The 20,771-nt window shown below is 41.7% G+C and overlaps 3 protein-coding genes across 3 annotated transcripts; 2 read left to right on the top strand and 1 right to left on the bottom strand.

The window, feature by feature from the left end:
- Positions 1-4,023: 4,023 nt before the first annotated feature.
- On the bottom strand, positions 4,024-9,012 carry c19h1orf109 (c19h1orf109 homolog (H. sapiens)). The gene is made up of 4 exons (XM_040121655.1): positions 8,507-9,012; positions 7,273-7,452; positions 7,073-7,191; positions 4,024-6,222 (listed from the first exon to the last, which is right to left on the bottom strand). The coding sequence occupies exons 1-4, from the start codon at positions 8,773-8,775 to the stop codon at positions 6,182-6,184; spliced, it is 609 nt and encodes a 202-aa protein (XP_039977589.1). The 5' UTR covers positions 8,776-9,012; the 3' UTR covers positions 4,024-6,181.
- Positions 4,536-5,225, top strand: LOC120786294 (claudin-4). Its single transcript, XM_040121654.1, has one exon. It carries the CDS (start codon positions 4,536-4,538, stop codon positions 5,223-5,225), a length of 690 nt encoding a protein of 229 aa, XP_039977588.1.
- Positions 9,013-9,030: 18 nt separating the features above from the next.
- On the top strand, positions 9,031-15,356 carry cdca8 (cell division cycle associated 8). Its single transcript, XM_040121652.1, has 11 exons — positions 9,031-9,162; positions 9,479-9,571; positions 11,175-11,303; positions 12,050-12,090; positions 12,236-12,311; positions 12,508-12,575; positions 12,699-12,781; positions 12,881-12,979; positions 13,731-13,860; positions 14,365-14,451; positions 14,567-15,356. Exons 2-11 carry the CDS (start codon positions 9,481-9,483, stop codon positions 14,600-14,602), a joined length of 840 nt encoding a protein of 279 aa, XP_039977586.1. The 5' UTR covers positions 9,031-9,162; positions 9,479-9,480; the 3' UTR covers positions 14,603-15,356.
- The last annotated feature ends 5,415 nt before the right edge of the window (positions 15,357-20,771 follow it).

The raw sequence follows: 20,771 nt of genomic DNA, 5'->3' as shown, positions 1-20,771 counted from the left end.
GAAAGAGCGAACCCCCTCTCCTCTTTGCCAGGTTACTGTATCGAGCATCCATTTTGTCTCCTTGTTCCTGGTTTGTACCTGTGGCCACGCCTTTTGGTGGGGGTAGGGGTGGGCGGGTGGGGGGGTGGGGGGGGCTCTCCTGTCTCCATGGCAACTCTGCTAACCTCTCACAAATGCACTTCCTCTTTGTGAAGGGGTCCCCATGGCATCAACGGAGCAGGATTACCTCTTTTTAACCTTTTTAAAAAAAAGATCCATAATTCTTTTGTGCCCCAATAAAAGGAGAGCATGAATTATTTTTTAAATTCCTCTCACTTTGATATATTGTTATATCTTAACGGATTTGTAATTTGACATTGTGTATTGTGTATTTTAATTTTATTATATTTTTCCTTTTGGTTCCTTTTTTTGGGGGTTTGTTATAGCTCTGCTCTTTTTCCTCCTTTTTTTTTTTCTTTTTTTTTTTTAATTTTCTGCTAGTGGTCTCTGAAGCTGTGTGTTATTGTCTAATAGCAATAGAACCGTAGAATTGGAACATTCCAATTCCGTGAATGGAACGTTCCGATCCTGTCGATGGAGAGGAATCTTTTCTGACCAGTGGTGAGAGGCTGGGGCATGTTCTAGCTCCGCCCCCCAGCAGAGGGCCATTCACTGGCTGTTATTGCTATTATGTGACATGTTAAACTTTTTTGTTTTGTTTTGTTTTTGTTTTTTGTTTTTTTTTAGCCTGCAGGGAATTCTTGTGTTAATGTGCAAAGTAATAAATTGGTATTTTATGCCTATACCATAGCTCGTGTGTTCTTGTCATTGATGACAAATGGCTGTGTGTGTGTGTGTGTGTGTGTGTGTGTTTAGTCACTAGATGGCATTCTTTACCAAGCTAACTGGGATCACATGATTGCTGAGAACGGTAAAACATTAATGATGTAACCATTACCTTGATGTTCATCGAAGATCAAACTGAGGGTATGAAGTGACCGAAGCAGCTTAATGATGCTTTTTTCCACAAGTTGTTTCATTAGAGGCCTGTGCTCTTACCATGTAAAAACAATTTATAAGTGGCCGTGTTCACACCCACCATACAATAGTTGCTGCGTACAGGAAAATCCATGAAATACAATACAAAGAATACCCGCACACTAGATTCACAGATCCATTTTATTGTCGATGTTTGAACCAACAGGTCTTCTTCAGGTAAATAACCACAATTGAGAATTGAAAGATACATATTAAAGCTCTGTTACTCTATTCTTACCATGTTAACCAGTGTAGATGCAGTTTTACTGAACTTTGTTTTAGGTGAGCATGTGGCAAGAAAAGCTTAAGAGTTCATACTTCTTACAAAAAGCCCAGTCACCTTTCTTTTTACAATGAGACGGTGTATGGGCTTGAGGATCTTTGGGCTTTACTAAAGTACTCTAGAACACAAGTTTGTCATATACTCTAGCTCAGGGCCTAACCTAGACATGTAAAATAAAATATATATATATATATATCTATATGAATGTAAGTGGCAACCAGTGTAGCAGCTTAAAATATAATTACTGTATATTTGTTTGGCACCATTTTATCCGGGCACATACATGTGAAAAGCAAAAGAAAGAATGGAATCCTATGGTTTTTAAAAAAAAATTTATAATTTTTTGCATAGGAGTATTAAAAACACACTCAAATTCTCTTACATTTTTCTATTTATTTGATCAGTAACCACAGTTCCCTTCTACACACACACATTTTGGGAATAAAGGCAGTAAAATTTGGAACCAAACAAACATTTGCTGGCAGCTGACGTTCCACTGAGGTATTCACGGAGCGGAGTATACTGAATCAATTTAAAAAAAACGGTGGTATATTACCTATTTGTTCATTAATGTGTATTACTAAATGTTAAATAAACAAATTACATTCCACATTTAAGTCGTGACGTGGTTATCAGTAGCCAAACATTCACAATGCGATTTGTTTACACTATTTTCCACTTCTCCTGTGAACTTAGGATACAGTGCTGTGGTTGTTGTAGTGCCTCCGTTCCCGATGCCTAAGACAAGAGTTCATGCATTCAGCTGGGATGACCGCCTCTGGACAAAAACACTGAGTTAAGGATGTTGAATTGCCCACAAAGTCTGTATTTTTGTGTGTGAAATCAAAAAACACCAAACCTCAGTCACCCTCCTTTGTAGTGATAATATGACACATAAATTGTTTTATTGAAAAAAACAAACATTTGTCTTAATTACAATGCATATAAGGCTGCATGAAATTAGCAATAACTGTGGTGTATTTTCACTACAATCATGTACTGGACCCGGGCTCCTGTAGGCGCGCGCACATACACACACACACACACACACACACATCTGTCTGTTTATCCATTCACACTGGATAGCATTCATTGGTATGTGTCACCCTCCTCTGACTCCCTTTGTGTATCATCGCCTCTCCTCTCCTCTCCTCCTGTTTCCTGTGCCCCGGCTGGTTGTCATGACCACCGTTACCAAGGAGAGCGGAGGCTACAGAAGAAAGGAAACCTGAGCCACAGATCTTGATGCCGTGATATTTAATTCATCGGCACAATGGAACGCCAAGGTTCAGTGTAATGCAGATCGGGCGAGAGCGGTCCTGGTTAGGGGGGATTTCTGAATGTGAAGACAAAGAGCTGCTGTCGCATCCTTCTGTCACACAAAGTCTATTTTTTCTCCACTAGCTGTTTTCTTAACAATAACTACCATATGTTTAAATTACTATAATAAATGACCTGACAGAGACCTGCCATTTCAGCCTGTTTATGTTTCAGCCACAATTTTGTGACACTTTGAAATGAAATAATTAAGATTAAACAAAAAGCAGTTTCGGCTAAAGTGTCAGAATCCTGGGTTTTGTAGTTTCCCCATTGCCAAAATGAAACCGTGTGTCATGATACAGTGGTGAGCGACATTTTACCTGTAACCTGTGTATTTCTCCTGTGGCTTTTCAGCATTTCAAGCTCATTGTTTGACTACCTATGACCCCACTTTGTAAAGCTGTTCCTCTCTTTCAATGCCGTGTCAGAAAAAAAGGGCAAATGAAAGCTAATTTTTGTGACAGCTCCTTTAAAATACATGTGAATTTGTGTGGTATGGAGCAATACAAAGTGTGTAATCCCCATTGTAGAGGCCCTCCATGTTGTCTTTGTGTTAACTGATCCACCTACAGACACTGCTCCATCCCCATCCATCCACCCCTCCCTCCTTTTGTTGTCTCACCCTCTTTGGCCCTCTCTCCCGCATCACTGGGGTTTCTTTTTTTTTTCCCTGTGGTTCAGTGTCGCTTTTGTAGGTTTGACAGCGATGCTGAAGATGGGACGGAGTGAACTGATGCTCTGTTTACCCAGAAGTCTCACTACGCAGCCCTGATTTTTTTTATTTTTACTCTTGTTGGAACCGGACTGACCCATTTGGGCTGCGTGGATACCGCAGGAAGCTGTTGGGGAGGAGGGTGAAGCCGAGCGGCAGCTGAAGTCTGAAGTGGCCTTGTCAAGGCTTGGACCCCAGCGTGTTTATTGTCAACAAGGCAACACGTCAGCTGGCAACAGCACCAGTGTCTGATGATGAATTCTGCTGGCTGTTTTCCTCTGGAAACCTGTGCTTTTTAAAAAAAAATTTTTTTAGATAACACCGATTAAAAGATGCTCAAATAAGGGCCTGGAAGAACCTCTTTTGATTGATCACCTCCAGTGGATATTTGTTTAATTTATTCTATGAGGACAAAACCTTGGATTTCTGTGGAACAAGAGGTAAAAAGCTACACCGGATTTTTATTCTGTGTAATCGAGCATCGCTATTTTCAACCTTGCAGTGACAGGATACACTCCTAGCGGCATCAGTGGCCTAGAATCCAAGTATCAGGTTATGTCAGTCTGATCCAACTAGGTAAGGCTACACTAAACCAGGAGAGTGACACTGAAATACGCTGCAGCTTAACAATTGGCTTCTTGGGTTTGAACCACAGTCGAAGGCAAAAAACCACTTCCACACACACAAAAAAAACAAAAAAAAAAGAGCCTGGCTGAGATCCATTTCATCAACAAGGCCAGGACTGTGAAGCCTGATTGATCCCGCTCCTGACGGCTGCCACAGGCGGCTGCACAGCTATCGGCTACTCAATAATGCATTGACTCAAACTCAGGAGTGAAAAGGAGGGGAAAGTGTGTGAGCTCTGGTGCTTTGAAGAGGTGGATGACTGTCAAGAGAAAGCAGGCGATTACGTCTGGATAACCCAGGGTATTGAGGACACGTGGAAGTGAAAACAGTGGGCAGATGTTGAAGAGAAAAAGAAAAAGAGAAGAAAATGGCTGCTGACAAAGTGACACTGGGCCGAGGACCGTAAGGCTTGGCCAGGCCAAACAACAGAAAGACAAGTAAACCAAAGCAGTAGACTCTGAAAACCGAAAGAAGGATAAGAACAAAAATACGATCTCGCCAAAGAGGCAACCGGGGTAGTAAAAGAAATTGGTAATTGCTCAGTGGAAGCAGTGAGACTAAAGAAGTGTTGTCATCATGGTGAACACTGGCATGCAGCTGATCAGCTTCACCTGCGCGGTGACCGGCTGGATCATGGCGATCGCCGTCACGGCCCTGCCTCAGTGGAAGGTCTCGGCCTTCATTGGTAGCAACATCCTGACCTCGGAGATCAAATGGGAAGGCATCTGGATGAACTGCATCTACCAGACTACTGGTCACATGCAGTGCAAGACATACGATTCCCTGCTGGCGTTACCTCCGGACATCCAGGCGGCCCGCGCCCTCATGTGTTTGGCCATCTTCATGGGCTGGCTCTCCTGCACCGTTTCCTGCTGTGGCATGAAGTGCACCACCTGCGCCGGGGACGACCGCCGGGCAAAGGCCGGTATCGCGCTGTCAGGCGGGGTTCTCTTCATTCTCACGGGCCTGTGCGTTTTGATTCCCGTTTCCTGGACTGCTAACACCGTCGTACAGGATTTCTACAACCCCAACGTGCCCTTGATGCACAAAAGAGAGCTGGGTCAGGCCATTTATCTGGGCTGGGCGGCTGCGGTTATTCTAATGATCAGCGGAGCTGTGTTGAGCAGCACGTGCCCCCTCATTGAGAGGAGTGGCAGATACCGCAGGGGTTACATAGGCCGGAGCTTTGCTAATTCACCCGCTTCAGCACCAGATCCCCCAAAACCTATCACATCCAATAGTCTACCACTGAAGGAGTATGTATAGGAAGAGGAAGAAGGAATAGCGGCAGGTGGAGAGAGGGGGAACTGTGTAACTCCGGTTCTTGCCCTAAATTTACTGTCCCGGGTTTTAAGTCTTTGAATTTCAAGCTACAAGCTAACCTATATCTTGATTAGTTTGTATATCTCTTTGTAATTTTAAACTTGTCTTCAGTACCTGCAAACATTCGTGTGCCTTTGACATTTGACTTTTGCTGCACTGTGATTTATAGTCGTGCCTGAAGAAGGCCCAGTGCCTATACTGTCAAATCAACGGCATTCACAAAAAAAAGCATGAATTTTAAGGTGGCTTTTATGAGGGTTTGTGTTGTGAAGATTGCAGTGATTTCTCAATCAGTCATTCTTTGACAGTGTCATCACCCCTTGATTTGAACCTTAAAAGCCTTGAGTCATTTTGCATACATCAAAACTGTGAAATAAAATAAGTTTGGTAAAGCGTGCTTAACTAACTACCGTATGTTGGGCCTGTCTTTCTCCTTGTGTGTGCCGGATTTTCCTGAAAAATATATTTGCTTTGGGGTGATTTTTGCCATTACAGACAACAGAATGGTACAGTTATTTTCACTGTATCAACACTTAAGTATGAAATGATGCCACAATGCCCTTCTGTGGATAGAGGCATCTTTCGATACGCGGTAATCCTCTTCGTCATCTTCTCTTCCATCTTGTATTACTACTTGTATATACAGTCTGATATGTGCAGATACTTCCCATCCAAGAACAGATCTGGACTCATTTTTCCTGACCAAATAAAAATCCAGTCCTCACCCTAGCATCCAAGTATCCATCCAATTTACACATGTACAGTATGTTTAGTCAGTTTAGTTTTAGTGATGTTAGTTTAGTTTTTCTCATCTGGTTCTTCTCTTCCAGCGTCCTCGTAAAAATGCTGCCAAATTCACAAACTGGTCTGAGTTCCACTCGTGTTACTTTTAACTCTCTTCATTGGGACTCCATGAAGAGCGACACTTTGCAAAGTGCATCTGAAAGGAAAACAGAGAGGTAATTAATTCACCTACAAATCTCCAGCACCATGTATTTAACATACACCCACGCAACCAGCTCTGACAGCTGATGAAAATGAATTGGAGATTTGGCCGAGCACTGGTCTCTGGTCAGCTTAAACTAAAACATAAGTTATATGAAGTGACATTAGATCAATATTACAACATGGGTTTGCAAGGTCAAGTGAAAAGTTTTCCGGTACTTTTTTGTTTTATTTGTTTTTTTTTAAACTTTTTTTTCAATTTTTTGAATGCTGGCCCTGGAACAAGTCCATTAAGTTGTCCATATGAGTAATGCAAAGAAGATAACTGAAAAGACAGTGAACTATGAAAGGAAAAGTCCTACTGAAAGTCAACATTTCTGACATTTTTGCTTTTGTTCGAGAGTTTTAAAAAGGGGTTATGCTATCAAATTTCCACGTTACTGCACAAAAGACAGCTTTATGTGACTTCCCATACTTTGACCCACTAAATGAATAAAAGGAAGATCTAGAAAAAGCAGAGCGGGGTGAGGAATGCATGATACATCACCAGCACCTGATTCAAAGATTACAGAGGTAAAGGTGTTACAGTGTGGACTGATTCAAATGGACTGTAAAGGTGTCGCTCAATGCTTCAAACTGTTTATCTTATAAAAATGAACCTGTCAAATATAATAATATTTCAAAAAAATTCTACATTGAACAGCACAGACAGTGTTGCAAAATGCTTTGCAATAAAACAAGGATAACACAATAACAACTGGTAAGAAAGTAAATAAAACCACAGTTGTAAGAGATAGATGAAATTATCAATTAGTTATTTGTGCATATCTACAGGGCTATTTTACCTGTGATGCAGTCTTCTGTACTAGGAGACTCCAAGGATTTCCATCTCTTGGGAGCAGATTCTAAAAGGGAGAGATTGTCTGCTCTCAGCATCTGAAGAAGAGTTTTCCTCCTCAGAAATCTGAACACGCGTGTTGAGGAGAAAAAGACCCCGAGCACAACGCAAACCCAACCCAATGCCAAACCCGAACATAAAAGATACTGTTGCCGATAGTGACGCTCAGCATCCTGCAGCCACTCCAGCATGTCAGCGATGGACGGGGTGGTGGCGGAGCGCTCAGTTACAGCCAGGACATCCAGACTGTCTGTGTTCTGCTCGTACAACTGGACGGCCGCAGAGACCTGGTTGCTGATGGCATCTCGGACAGACTGGAGAGAAGACCTGAGGGGAAGAGGGAGGGAAGGATGCGTGGATGGATAGATAGAATATGTGCCCTGTGTCAAAATCCAAAATATTATTTTAAACCCCTTGCTGATACTGTGCTCACATGCGATAAATAGGTGTGTGTCTGATCAAATTGCCACTCTTGTTTTAGTGGCATATGGCGAATCACAGTGGTATGCAACTGGTGGTTTTTTGGTAAGCCATTGTTATTCTACTGGCTTATGGCACTTACAGATGGTACGTCCCAAATGTTCTACTCACAGATGCGGCCTCCCTCTGGCATCTACTGATTTTCTCTGGCATATGCCACGCCTGCTCATGATCTGCCGCTGCGTTTTGGGGATTTCCTGTTCCCCTGGCAGGTTCCGCTTTTCACCGGCATATACCAATGGTGCGCCACTCTTGTTTCAGTGTCACATGCCAGTGGAAAGTGACGCGTGACAGGGGAACACCAGTGACATACTGTTTAGATGTGCCATATGCCAGGAGTAGTGACATGCCACTGGTCAAAGTGGAGTGTCACTAAGAGTCAGTCGCTAAAACACGAGTGCTACACCACTGATATATGATATGACAGTGAGAAGTAGCATCTGCCAGTGAAAGTAACACCAGCATTTCATAATCAGCGGTGGCACGTGTCGCAACGGCAAAAATCAGAATACGTATGGCAGTGGGGATGAGTGACACACTGTTTTTAAGTGCAGCAGGACAATAATTAACAGTGACATATCACTGAGTATCACTAAAAAAAAGAGGCATGTTTCGATCTCAGAATCACTTAGAATTGGGGGTCGGTAGAGGCCCAATAATCCTACTGCCCAGGGCCCCTTCTGGCAGGTTGAGCTGGCCCTGCATGGCTGCTGTTATAACGAGTGATTATTAAATAACCACATCAGCTAGATGCCAAAAAAAAAAAAAAAAAAGGAAGTCACGGGTTGTGTCTGTGATGTTTTACATCTCAGGTCGAGATTGTGAACAGTCAGAGAGAGGTGAGCCCGTACGTCATCACCGCAGTCTTAATTTGTGTCGCACTATTTACCCGGTGACTTACATCTTCTCGTTGAGCTGGCCTAGCACGGTGTCCGTGGCTTGCGAGAGCTTGAAGCGCAGCCGATCCTCCAGGTCAGGGAAGTCTCTGAGCGGCGTGCTGGAGATTTGGACGTTGGACAGCGCCCTGGACTGCTCTGCCAAATTCCCGAGAGACGCCATCAGAGGGCCGCACTCGGCCAGCACGCTCCTCCATACTTTCTGATTGTTTTTCAGACTACTGAAGCCTTTCCTCAGCGCTTGATGAAGTGATGATGGGGCAGGTGTGGACATTTCAGCTGACGATTTCTAGACAACAGTTGACCAAAGAGAAAGCAACATGTGCACAATAAATGAATCCTTGTGTTTCAATTTGTTTTCTCTCGTTTCAGAGCAAAGGGTTTTCGTTAATACGATCTCTGTAGCCCTTTAAAATGTAGCTGTCTCGCTGCTAATAACATCACATTTCTACCATGTTGCTTGAACACCATTTCCGTTCCCCTGATGTAAACACTGACGTCTGGTGCTACGATAGGCCGAGAACTATTTTACCGTGACTCGTAGAAAACACGCGTCCTTATTGGCTGTTCGGGGGTTTTGGCCCCTCCCCGCGCGTAGATTTGAAAACGGCTTTGTGAAGAAGGAAGAGTCGAGGGTCGCCCGAGCAAATACAATAATCAGGTAATGAATTGTTTGTAAAATATATATCGTAATGGGAAAAAAAGGTAATTAACTAGAGTGTTTTGTGAAAGACTTGTGCGTGTGGATGAAACAATACAATGAAGCAAGTCAGTCAAACTTCGGGGCAAGCTCGGGATCTTGCTAGCTAACTTAGCCTTAACGGTTAGCTCGCTGACGTTAAGTTAGTTTGATTACCAGCGGGGCCGCATGTCGGGCAGTTTCTTTTTAAAGGATAATAATGTAACCCGTCGATATTACCGTCGTGTGTCGTCAAGTGTGAGCAAACTGACTTCTTCTCCGCCGCCTTTCCATGCAGACATGGCTCCCAGGAAAAGGACCACCAAACAACGGAAAAACAACCCCAAGTCGGCCAAGCTAGAGGCTTTCCTGGAGGATTTCGACAGCGAGGGTGAATATATTTAACTATTGGTCGAGACGTTGCAAAAAAAAACCCACAGCAGTTTCCAAGGACTATAAGTTAAGGGAAAGTTACATAGGACAGTACTGAGCGACCGACTGTCCGTTTTTTGATCCGCTTGTGGTTGTGAAAGGCTGTTAGACATCCTTGTTAAAGCCTTAAAGCTGTTTAAAACCCGCTTGTAGATTTGTGAAACCTTTAATTTTTTTTTGTCGAAGCGAAAAAACTGATTTCGCTGAGATTTCACAAGGGAAGGCAAATAAATAAGCACACATTCCTAATTATAATTATATACTTTAGCGACATTTTCAATGCAGTACTTTTACTTACGTAATAGAGTATCTATACAGTGTGTATAAATACTTTTACTTGTGCATTTGTACTTTTACTCAAGTAAAGGATACTTCCAGTGTCACGTAACTAAAAGTATGTAAATATAATCAGGAAAATGTATTTTAAGTACTCTATAAGTAGTTGTTGCAGAAAAATGGCACTCGTGAGTGTAATTCAATTATATATCATATCATTATTTTATTATTACTCATGCATTAATATAAATGCAGGATTTTACTGTTGTGGTTGGTTGTAGTAGAGATGATTTTTTTTTTTTCTTTTGTATAGGACTGCAATTAATGATTGTTGTCATTATGGATTAATCTGCTGATTACTTTTTCGTTAATCAGTTGATTGTGCGGTTTCTAAAAATTCAGAAACTAATGAGATATGTCGACACAATTACCCAGAGCCCAAAGTGAAATCTTCACAATGCTTGTTTTGTCCAACCAATACTCCAAACCTCAAATTATTGAAAATAAATAAGGATGATTAAAAGAAAAAGCAGCAAATCCTCACATTGGAGAAGCTAGAACCACGAAATGTTTGTCGTCCTTGCATGAAAAATGACTCAAACAGTGATCAGTATAGTTGCTGATGAATTTTTTTATCAACCACCCAATCGCATACCCTTTTTAAGCTGTACTTGTATTTACTGTTAGGTAGTTTGATTTATAACAAAGTGTCATATTTTATAAGGTCTTCATATGTTTTGCATACAAAAATCTGATACAGATTTTGACATTTGAGAGCAAAGATGAATACTGAAAGTTGAGAGGTGATGAAGAATCAACCATTATTATTATTATTATTATTTTGCACAAACACATACCAAACTTTTTTTGTTAATAATACACTTAATTGGTTTTTTTAAGATTTGTGACCAAGATATGTACTGAGCCTGCCTGACAGTGTAGAGCTGAAAAATACCCCAGGCAGTGTTCCCTGGCCGAAAAACTGTCATGGTGATACCGTTTCTCTAACTTATCTTTGACCCTTCTGTACTGCAATTTCTTGTAACTTATTGGTCAGCTCATATGCCGACACTGGTACAAATGCAATAGACTGAAATCAGCCTGGATGATTTATCAGTGGGGCTAATATATTACAGGATAATTAGTACCAATGCATCATGCTGTGAGGAGCATTTCAAGGTTGTAGTTTGTCACTGTGGAGCCAATTTAACTACTTTATAAACTACTGGGGGGCTTAGTCTGTACCACTGCATGATCATCATCAACAACACTTGGTGTTTTTACAGTGAAGACCAGAGTTGGACAACTGAAGGAGAAGATCAACCAGCTGCTGAAAGATGTTGACAACAGCTACAACATGGCACTAATTAAGCTCCCCAAGGCTGTCAGGTTGATGCCCTGGTTGGAGCACTGCAGTAAGTTGACACACATGCTCTCGCATTTGTCTCATGAAACCCAAACTACCGTGATTCTGTGAACGTTGTTTAATACTCCTGGCAATTATGCCACAGGGGCTCCTCAGGCATTTTATGCCATTATGCTTTTAACGACACGTAAACACATAACTGCAGCTCTGGTATCTCCTCACAAGACCAGAATGTTTTTGCACATCTGTTTGTAGCAAGTTTTGTGACTCCTGACATGTAAAATCCTAACAGGGTATCTGCAGGTCACGAAAAGTATTAAAGAGCCTGGATTTGGTTAATTCATCCATCCATTTTATGCTGCCTATCCAGGTCATGTTTATGATTGATTATATGATTAGTAATTATTGTTACATACAGCTGGGAAGTACTGACAATACGTGCTTTATCATTCCTACTGGTTGTCATTGATATCTTTGATACTTTGGCTGGTATGACCATGAAACGGGTATTAAATGGCATTCTATGTGGTCTTAAAAAGTCTTACATATAACTCGGTGAACCCTGCAAAAAAGCCTGCCTGTGTACACTGTATTGTATGAGTTGCATTTTTTTCCCCAGTTATATTTTACGCATACAAAATACATATATCTGTTGTCGCAAAAATTAGACACATTTGCATGAAATATCATGATCGTCTGCGCCAGCGCTGTGTATATTCTGTAAAATGAGAAAATGCTATATTGTTTTGTTTTTTAATCATCATTAAATGAAAGCAATTACCCCTCTCTCTGTAGAGTCCGAGAAACCAAAGACGCCAGAGGTGGACGATACAAAGGTACGTTGATGATTCTTGTATCTCATACCATGTCTCGAGATTCACACTGTGACACAAGCTTCAGATTCTCTGTGGCTTGCGCAGGCACACCCTGAGCTGTATTAAACACTTGTTCAGTTTTTGATGCACATCTGTCTGTGAACAGAGAGAAGAGGAAGCTGCTATTGTTGAGAGCGTTGTGGCCGAGGACCACGCAGTCCTTCTGAAATCAGTCAAGAAAAGTATGTTAAAAATACTTTTTGTGTTTTCTTTTTAAGTATTCTTTAATGGAACAAGTCTAAAAACAAAGTTCTATTGATGATGCTAAATGAGACAGGATGGATGACGAAACATGTCCAACATCTTTCAATCTAGTCAAGAATTTACAGTTTGGAAAATATATATTTTTTTAATTTATTTTTTTTTTCCAACCCACAGCGTCAAAGAAAAACGGCAGAGTCAAATCCGGTTCAGAGGATGAAAACACACCGAGCACAACAAGGAAGGTGGTGGCTGATTTTCATTCGATCACACGCAAGAGAGAGTTAGATCATCACCGATCATAAACTTATGGAATGTCATTTGTGTGCAGCCCCTTTGTGTTGTGTAAATTCTTGTTCTTACTTTAGGGGAAAGCTACAAGAAAGCCCCCAACTACATCAAAAAGAGCAAAGGCACTGGCAGTCAGCAAGCAGAGTACCTCCATCAGACGGTAAGGCATTTTTCTTTTCTTTCTTTGTTTTTTTTTTTTTAACCCCTTTCTCAAGTTTAGTAGCTCAATAATGTGATACTAACGTGTCTCTGGATTCAGATCGACCAGGAAGCCTTTGGTGACTCCTGCCAGGACCATGCTAGATTCTTCTTTGATGATGGGACCCACTCCCCTCATCACCCCACGCTTCGACCCAAGGTAAGTATCACAGATACAGCTGCACTGCACCGGTTTCTATGTTAAAATACTACGACAACTCTCAATGTCTCTGCAAGGAAGGATTGCTCATTCCCTGTAAACTGATGCAACATCTATCATATTTTGCTATTTGCATAAATGAAAATTCTGGAGAAGAGTAGTAAACATAGGCAAACACATTTTAAAAGACTCTGCCAACAGGTGAAGTAACCTGGGGCAGATCTCTTGATTATGATTACGTGGCTCACCTGAGTGCTAAGAAAAAGCTTGTGGTACATTGTGTACATAGCTGTGATCATACTGCCAGAGTATGGATTCTTCGTTTTGTTTTTTATTTTTTTTGGCACACTTGTTGGTGCACTGCATGTAGGGTCTGTATCTATGTGCATGCGTGTACCTTTTTATCTGCTATATTAAGTATTAAACGCTGAGGAAATTACACCCACAGAAATTCCTGTACAGTTATTGCTTTTTACTGTAATTTTCATAAAACAAAATGGGCAAATAAATGCCCTAACTGTTGCAATAAATCTCAGGTTGATCTCTAAAGCACTAGCTCATCATCTTTATATGAGTTTTATACCTTATATGGGCACTGGGGGCTTGTTCTCATAGCTAGCTCGCTAATTGGAAATGTTATGGGCCATCTAGTGCGATTTACTCTCTTGGAGCTTGTGTTTTCTTTTCAAAATCGGAGACATTACCCACAGTGAGGGGTTGATATTTCTCACCATGTGCCTCTTTGCCTCAGGCTTCCTAAGACCCCTGCAGTGAGAGTTCCCCGCCACAAAGAGAGGGTCTATAGCATTTCAGTCAACGGCTCTCCCATAGCAGCAGGAAATGAGGACATTGTCATCAACGTCCCCGTCGGCAACGGAGAGGTGAGTGCATAGTTGGCTGGGCTCAGAGTTCTGGATCCTACAGAGCAATGTTTTATTTAAGTGATAAGTTGTGTCAACCGGGAGTGTCAGCAAAGGACAGATTCTTAACAAAACTGAGTTTCAACAAATTATGACCACTTTATAATCAGATGTTTGTGATTAGAATGCAACATTTACTTTGACTGTAATTCTAAATTGTTAGTGCAAATTCTGTCTTTGGTGACATGATACAATACAGATACCAGCTGCTGATTGTATAAGGCAATAAATCAGGCTTTTGCAACAAAATAATAGTGTGGAAATTCAGTTAGGAAATTTAGGTTGATTCAGCATTAGTGATGCAGTTTTTCTCTGGTCTGTTTGTTAGGCCTTTATTTATGTTGAGATTTGACTAGTGGGTTTTATTCATGGATTATATGCATTTTTGCACAAGACATTTGGATTAGGCTGACGGAGAATTCTGATTTACCCACGCTTTTGTTTTGTAATCTTGTGTTGATCCAGAGCATTCAGCTGTTGGCCAGTCAGATGGACTCGGTGGACCTGTCCCTACTGGATGAGACTGCCCTGAAGAGCATTCGGCTGCTGCAGGTACTGTGTATTGATCGCGTTCTTGTAGGACGACAGTTGTAGTTTATTTGCATTTGCCTTTTTTCCTCATCATTTCTGTGTTGTTTTTTTTGTTTTTTTTCTTTTCTACCTACAGAATCGCCTCACAACACTGTGTGAAAAATCAGAGTGACCCAACCATCTACTGCTCTGAAGAGAGAGGCCCAATTACGAGACTATATTTTTTTCTGGAAATTAGGTTTGAAAAAGTGAGGGGTTGTCTTTTATACTTATATTTAACATCAGATATTATTTTTGAATGGAGAGTACAGGTGTAACTACTGTCTTTTATAGTGTTGCAGTTTGGTTTGTTTGAAGCCTTAATGTTGCTTTTTTTTCCATTATCCTGTATCTTTCTGTGATCAGCCCTTAAGTGTTTTGTTAGCCCAGTTTGGCCTGCAGGAGTTTCTGAGGTCTGACGTGTAACCTCTGGTGTTTTTCCGCCCCATTGCCCACCCCCACTCCACCATAGCACCTGAAAGCCCTCCTGAAATCTAGGGAAAACCCTGCGAGGCTAAATCCTTGGGGAAATCTGCCTAATATGTCTCTCATTTTAGTGTTGTTCCAGTCTTTTAGACTCGTAAAGTCAAGCTTTTACTTCTTCTACCTTTGCAAGCCTTATAAGACTTGTAAGATTATTTCACACTGAAACATTTGTTCTTATAGCCTGCAAATACGATTTTCTGTTCCTTCTTTGATTCTTTTGTAAATACACTCTAATCCTACATTTTCTTTTTTTGTTTCATTTTGTTATTGTTGAACTCAGTGACCCTCCATGTTTCTATAAATCAGCTTGCATTTGCGTTATGTGTGCAAATACATACTTCATGTACATAGTTTAATCTATGTCTGCAAAACTGATAAAGGATTTTGACTACAGCTCTAAATTTGTGTGTTATGGTTTATTGGGGATTAAAATTGTTGGTTTAATAAGAGTGTGGATGAGTAGCTTGAACACAAGAAATCACACGTCGTCAAGCATTTACTAGACGGGAGTTTCACCAAGCGGGACCTTTGCTTAGTAACCAGAAGGTGGCAGCATTACACTATAGGAAGTTTGTTTCTCTGCAATAGTTAGAGCAGCTCAGCTGGACTGTCATTGCTTCTCCTCAGTATTCAGTGTTGTCAAACAAATCATTCTGTTCAGGCCAAAAATCAAATATGAAAAGAGTGATTTCAGTTTTGTTTTGTTAGTTTTTTTATTCCACTGCAGATGGAGGGGGAAAAAAAACTTGAGATCTGTCAATTTGCTGTACTAACCTTTAACGCAGAATATTTAAATGTACTGCATGTCATTGAGTTTCATTAAATAATTAGAAAAGTTACAGGATACAATGAAAAATCACTGATGTCCTATGCTACACTGTTGAGCTTTATTCATGATACTGGTCATAGACAGGTTAATAAATGTGTCTCAAAGGATCCTAGAAGTAGCAAGACTGGTATCAGAGCTGTCCACTTTTCTCTTTGTGTGTAATTTTCCTCTATAGGTTAACGAACTCTTGCTTTTGCTTATGCAAGAAGTTCCTCTTGTCCTTTCACGACTTTGTTTACACAGAGGGACGAGAGTGAGTAACGCGACGTGCTGTTGGCAGGAAGCGGCAGCCTTTTCCCACTCCTGGCACAGGAACCTGCACTCCGACCTTCGGGGACATCATAACGCTGCCAATTAGAAGCTTGTTAAGCTTCGTTAGGCCTGATGAGCTCGTTACGGTTTCCACCTGGGATGGTGAACTGGGTCAAACTGGGCTTCACCTTGGGCCCAGACAGACAAGCACAACTCTTTGCTGTCCCCGCTGGATTCTCATGCATCATATGCTACCAAGACACAGCTTGGGAACTGTGTGCCCCCAGCTGAAACTGGGCCCTCTACCTCCCATCTGTAGCCATCTTAAGTGCTTTATCATTTGCGGTCTCTTGCTGTGCAAACTGTGTTGCAGAGGTAAAAACCAAACTCTGCATCCCTACAAACGACAGGTGTTGTGGTCAGTGGCGCGTGCAGTTCAGCTCCCTCGTTAGTGGCGTACCGAGCCCTCGCGCACCTGCTCTACATATCATAGAGTTTTTTCTTGTTTTGCCCCTAAATAGATTGGATCCTCTTTTTCTTTTTTTTTCTTTTTTATTCTCTAGGTGGGTGGAAAATTGCCATTTTGCACGGATGGCTTGGTTTTCAGTAAGCATGCAGGCAGTGGCGCAGTGACAGGTGCGGTATGGATAGGGCGGATTTTGAGGTCACAGAGCAACACTGCTACATAAATCATCCACTGAGATGTTCAGGCTGAGGGACTGGAACCTGAGATAGTGGGAGGCAGAGACACAGTACAGAGATGCTTTGTCACCTAACGACCAACTCTATATTGGTGTTATTCTGTGCAATTTTATACACTTATGTCGCACTGCCTTTCAGCTCACTGTTTTGGTTTTACAGCTCATAATTTCACAGTTTGGGTTCCAGGAAGGAAGCTCTATGTTGCAAAAAGGCTCTGATGAAATGACTTCATGCTACATGCTCGCTACGAAATGGCAGACAAAGTCAGCAAATAGCTAATAGCCATTTTGCCATAATGATTTTACGTGGCAATAATATTTCAGAGTTGTGTTTGCAGGTCGGTTCAAAGTGCCCAAAATATCAATTAATACTGTTTTAGGCTGCCTTAGCCTTCCATAATGTTTTCTTTACCTGTCCTTAGTTCCACAGCCAGTCCCAACCCCCACAGTTCCCCTCTCTGAGCCCCCAACCCCCACCTTTTTACCTCCTAACCTCACCCTCCCTCGCAGTCTCACTCATTTTGTATTCCCAAAATCTGTTATCATTAACAGATGTGTCTGACGCACGAATGTGGAGTATTCCTCAACAAAGCTGTTCTCTCCCCAAACTGCTGGAGCCGTTGGTTAATTGAGCCCCCAGACCTGGGGAAACTGCCACATTTCCTGCCAAGATGAATGAACCTGGCAGAGGCATGTTCTCAGAGCAAAATTAATTCTCTGGTGCGTCGAGGTCCCCTAAAAATCCCATCCGTCAAGTGCTCCACTAATCGATTTATTCATGTGCTCACAACTCCGTCTGCCACTGTCTCTCACTCAATTCATACTGAGTCAGCTAGGGGTGGAGACACATCTTTTGCTAAGTTGGTTTGTCGGCAGGAACCAAAAAAAAAAAAAAAAATCTCACTGAATGTTTTGTTCTGTCTGCTTTGGTGATGGAGAGGCACAAGGACACAAACTGATGATAAGGTGAAGTGGCAGAGGGGAGGGATAGGTAAATGGGACTGAACTGCCCCCACATGATGCATTCTGGGCATGTGTTCATCTGGTGGCCAGCAGGGTCCTGATGGCGTTTTGATGGGCGGCCCCTCTGTCGCTCAGACATCCCTGGTGTCGGGTGGGGTGGAGAGGAACATCTGCTGCCGTAAAAAAAAAAAAAAAACCCTTTGGAAATTATCCCCTGAAAATAACGGGCTGCTGTGAGAGGAGGCAGGAGGTTAATGCCATTTGCTGATTGCACAGAGGCAAACTTTTGCTCGAGAAGCCCCTTGGTGGCTCTGAAATTCAGACACGACAGCATTTGTTTGCACTAGGTACCAAAAGCAGTTACTGAACATTAAACCTAGGCTGTGATTCAAGAAAGTACTTACATATGTGGGTCATGTGTAAATGTAATGACTTGATTTGTGTAAACCAACATGACCAAAGAGAAAAAGCTAAATTTTCTCCGGGAAGTAGCTGAAATCAGTTGGAGTGTAATTAATTTAAGCAAGTGAAAATTTTATGTAAGACCTGTAGTTGAGTTGTAGAGAAAGTTGAGGCGTGTGCATTTTTTTAGAACCACTTTAGGCCCTTAGGGAGCTGTCAGTGTGAATGAACGTGCTGAAAGTAGCTAATTAACAGCTGGACTAAAAGCTGAAAGCAGCTAAACTGTTAGCTGAAGTGTAAGAGATGAAAGCAGCTGAACCGTCAGTCGGTGTCCTAGCCATGAAAAAGATGGAAGAAGCTGAGCCGTGATTTGATTTCAACTGCAATGTTAAGAGTGCTAGAAAAAGTCATTAAATACCCATGTCGTTTCTTTGTCTGTTACTCCTGTACGGGACTTTGAGAAGCTGTAGGATTTAGAAAATGGACCAGTCTGCTGTTGACTTGTACAAGGTTTTTAAGAAATTGTATCGCTTTGCATCCTTTTGTGTGGTGTCGTGGGATGGATATTTTTTTCATTGATTTGTGTTTCACTGGACATACATTTTTTTTCAAAAAATGCTGTGGGTGAAGAGAAAGAATAGGGGCCCCTCTGGGGCTGTTTTTGAATGTTCAACGTCGCAAGAATGACCCATTTACTTTTACTAAATATCACTTTTCTCATGTATTTCCTTGGTCACTCATCCTGGGCCACTAGTCTAATAAATAAATACAACTTACTTTGTTAGCAAATTTCATGCTATGAACAGTTTCATACTCAAGGGCACAAACTTACACTTTCCTAACAGGAGAAACCACAGTGTGCGTACACAGGGTTTTAATGTGGAAAGCATTAATAGTGGAGGCACTAACCTGAGCTTTGTGCCTTTATCCATTCCTATGCTGGCCCTGACCCGGCATGTTGAAAACAAGCTTTTGGTTAGACGAATATGAGATGCGAAACCCAGGAAGGACGACAGAGCAGGGATAAAATAAAGTGAATTCTCACCCCATTCATTACCTCCATCGGAGAAAGAAAAGGAAAGTGACCATAAAATGAACGGTGGAGCAATGGCTGGGATTGCCTTTGAGAAATAATTAAAGCCTCTTTGCAATGCTCCCCAGCCTCTGGGAAAAATCCACATCTTCTGTATGGTCTACAATTGATGTTTGGTTTACCAGCCCCTCTGTATAAAGCAGACCTTCAATAAACTATATCACCCTATTTGTGAGAGTAATACAGCCCACTGCGGTCCTCAATTAGGTATAAATGACACAGCAAATTGGAAAATTAGGAGGAGAGGGAAGGGTAATTTGCTCCAAAACGGGCTAAAACCAATTCATTAGGAGACCGGGAAGGAGACAAAGGGTCCGTTTCTGTCCTCCAGCAGTAAATCCCACTTTAAGTTCAGATGCCTTACTGTTCACCTTGTCACAGGCTGTTTGGAAGGCTGATTTTATCACTTATTATGACTCATACGTTTCTAATATTGTGTGGAATTACAGGTTGCACTAATGGGAGGAGAAAATGCTGAGGATCAAGGAGCGAATGGAATCTCCCTTGTTGATGCCATATATTTTCCAATTGGACAACTGTTAATCATAACGGGAGAGGATAACATCCGCCAATTAAATCTGAACAGCTCGCACTGTATGTGGCATTTGACATAGTTCATGATTCTGTAAGAAACAAATTGAGGTCATCGCAGGACAGCGATGACATGCAATGTGCTGCTCAGCGAGCTGCTATGATGTTGCTGACAACTGAGACACTATGGATGGCTGGTTGGCTGAATGTCCTTCAGCTGGATGACCAGGGTTAAGTTCACCGTACAGGAGAGTCTCTGCTTTGCTGAACTATCCTATTAATGCCTTGCTGAGAGGACAACTTTGAAGGCTGAGCAAATTACCTCATTAGCGCATTAAACTATTTTTAAGTAACTAAAAGTTTGAGAGTTTAGTCATATCAGTATGAAATACAGTACATGGCCTTTGAATTGTTCACTCTCCAAATAAAGAAGTTTGTCTTATGGAATCACTTGTGAGTATGACCTCTGAGTTAAACTTGTTAAAGTTGCGCCAAGTACAGCATCTTCTTAGGTTCTCTATGGCAGCATTTAGAGTGATGTCTTTAATACCTTGTGTGATGTCCACTGTAAAGTACCATTCTCATATTTGGGCTGCTTTGTGGAAAATACCTAGAAGAAGTAAACAGCCCGCTGGTGAGTATTTCACTCCAGGTTCGTTGTTTCACTGCCTCTTGCATGTGCTTATTTAGCGGCATTGCTTTTCGGACGGCAACACCGGCCTGTGAGTAAGCCAGTCCACCCCTTTGTGTCCAGACTGAAATATCTCGACATCTGCTGGATTGTTTTGAAATTTAACACAGTTATTCATGGTCCCCAAAGGATGAATCCTAATGGGAATACCTTGAAATTTCCTCCGGTGCTACCATGAGGTTGACATTTGTGTTTCACAGTGACATATCTTGAAATCTGCTGGATGGATTACCGTGAAATTTGCTGCACATATTTAAGGTCCCCAGAGAAAAGTATATGATTACTTTGATCCCCTGACCTTTTGTTAAGCACCATAATGAGGTCAAAATTTCAGTTTGCCACAATAAAAAACTA

Source organism: Xiphias gladius, chromosome 24 (assembly GCF_016859285.1).
Source record: "Xiphias gladius isolate SHS-SW01 ecotype Sanya breed wild chromosome 24, ASM1685928v1, whole genome shotgun sequence".
NCBI classification, from domain to species: Eukaryota; Metazoa; Chordata; class Actinopteri; order Istiophoriformes; family Xiphiidae; genus Xiphias; species Xiphias gladius.
The sequence above is the reverse complement of the archived record's forward strand: the minus strand, read 5'-3'. Positions and strand labels throughout refer to the sequence as shown.

What these genes read in the sequence shown, in the direction of transcription:
- LOC120786294 (XM_040121654.1), top strand. Translation starts at nt 4,536, where the DNA reads ATGGTGAACACTGGCATGCAGCTGATCAGCTTCACCTGCGCGGTGACC.
- c19h1orf109 (XM_040121655.1), bottom strand. Translation starts at nt 8,775, where the DNA reads ATGTCCACACCTGCCCCATCATCACTTCATCAAGCGCTGAGGAAAGGC. An exon ending in GAGCGTCACTATCGGCAACA is followed by an intron (nt 7,192 to 7,272) that starts GTATCTTTTATG and finishes ACGCGTGTTCAG; the next exon opens with ATTTCTGAGGAGGAAAACTC. An exon ending in TACAGAAGACTGCATCACAG is followed by an intron (nt 6,223 to 7,072) that starts GTAAAATAGCCC and finishes TTTTCCTTTCAG; the next exon opens with ATGCACTTTGCAAAGTGTCG.
- cdca8 (XM_040121652.1), top strand. Translation starts at nt 9,481, where the DNA reads ATGGCTCCCAGGAAAAGGACCACCAAACAACGGAAAAACAACCCCAAG. An exon ending in CAGAGTACCTCCATCAGACG is followed by an intron (nt 12,782 to 12,880) that starts GTAAGGCATTTT and finishes CTCTGGATTCAG; the next exon opens with ATCGACCAGGAAGCCTTTGG. An exon ending in TCCCCGTCGGCAACGGAGAG is followed by an intron (nt 13,861 to 14,364) that starts GTGAGTGCATAG and finishes GTGTTGATCCAG; the next exon opens with AGCATTCAGCTGTTGGCCAG.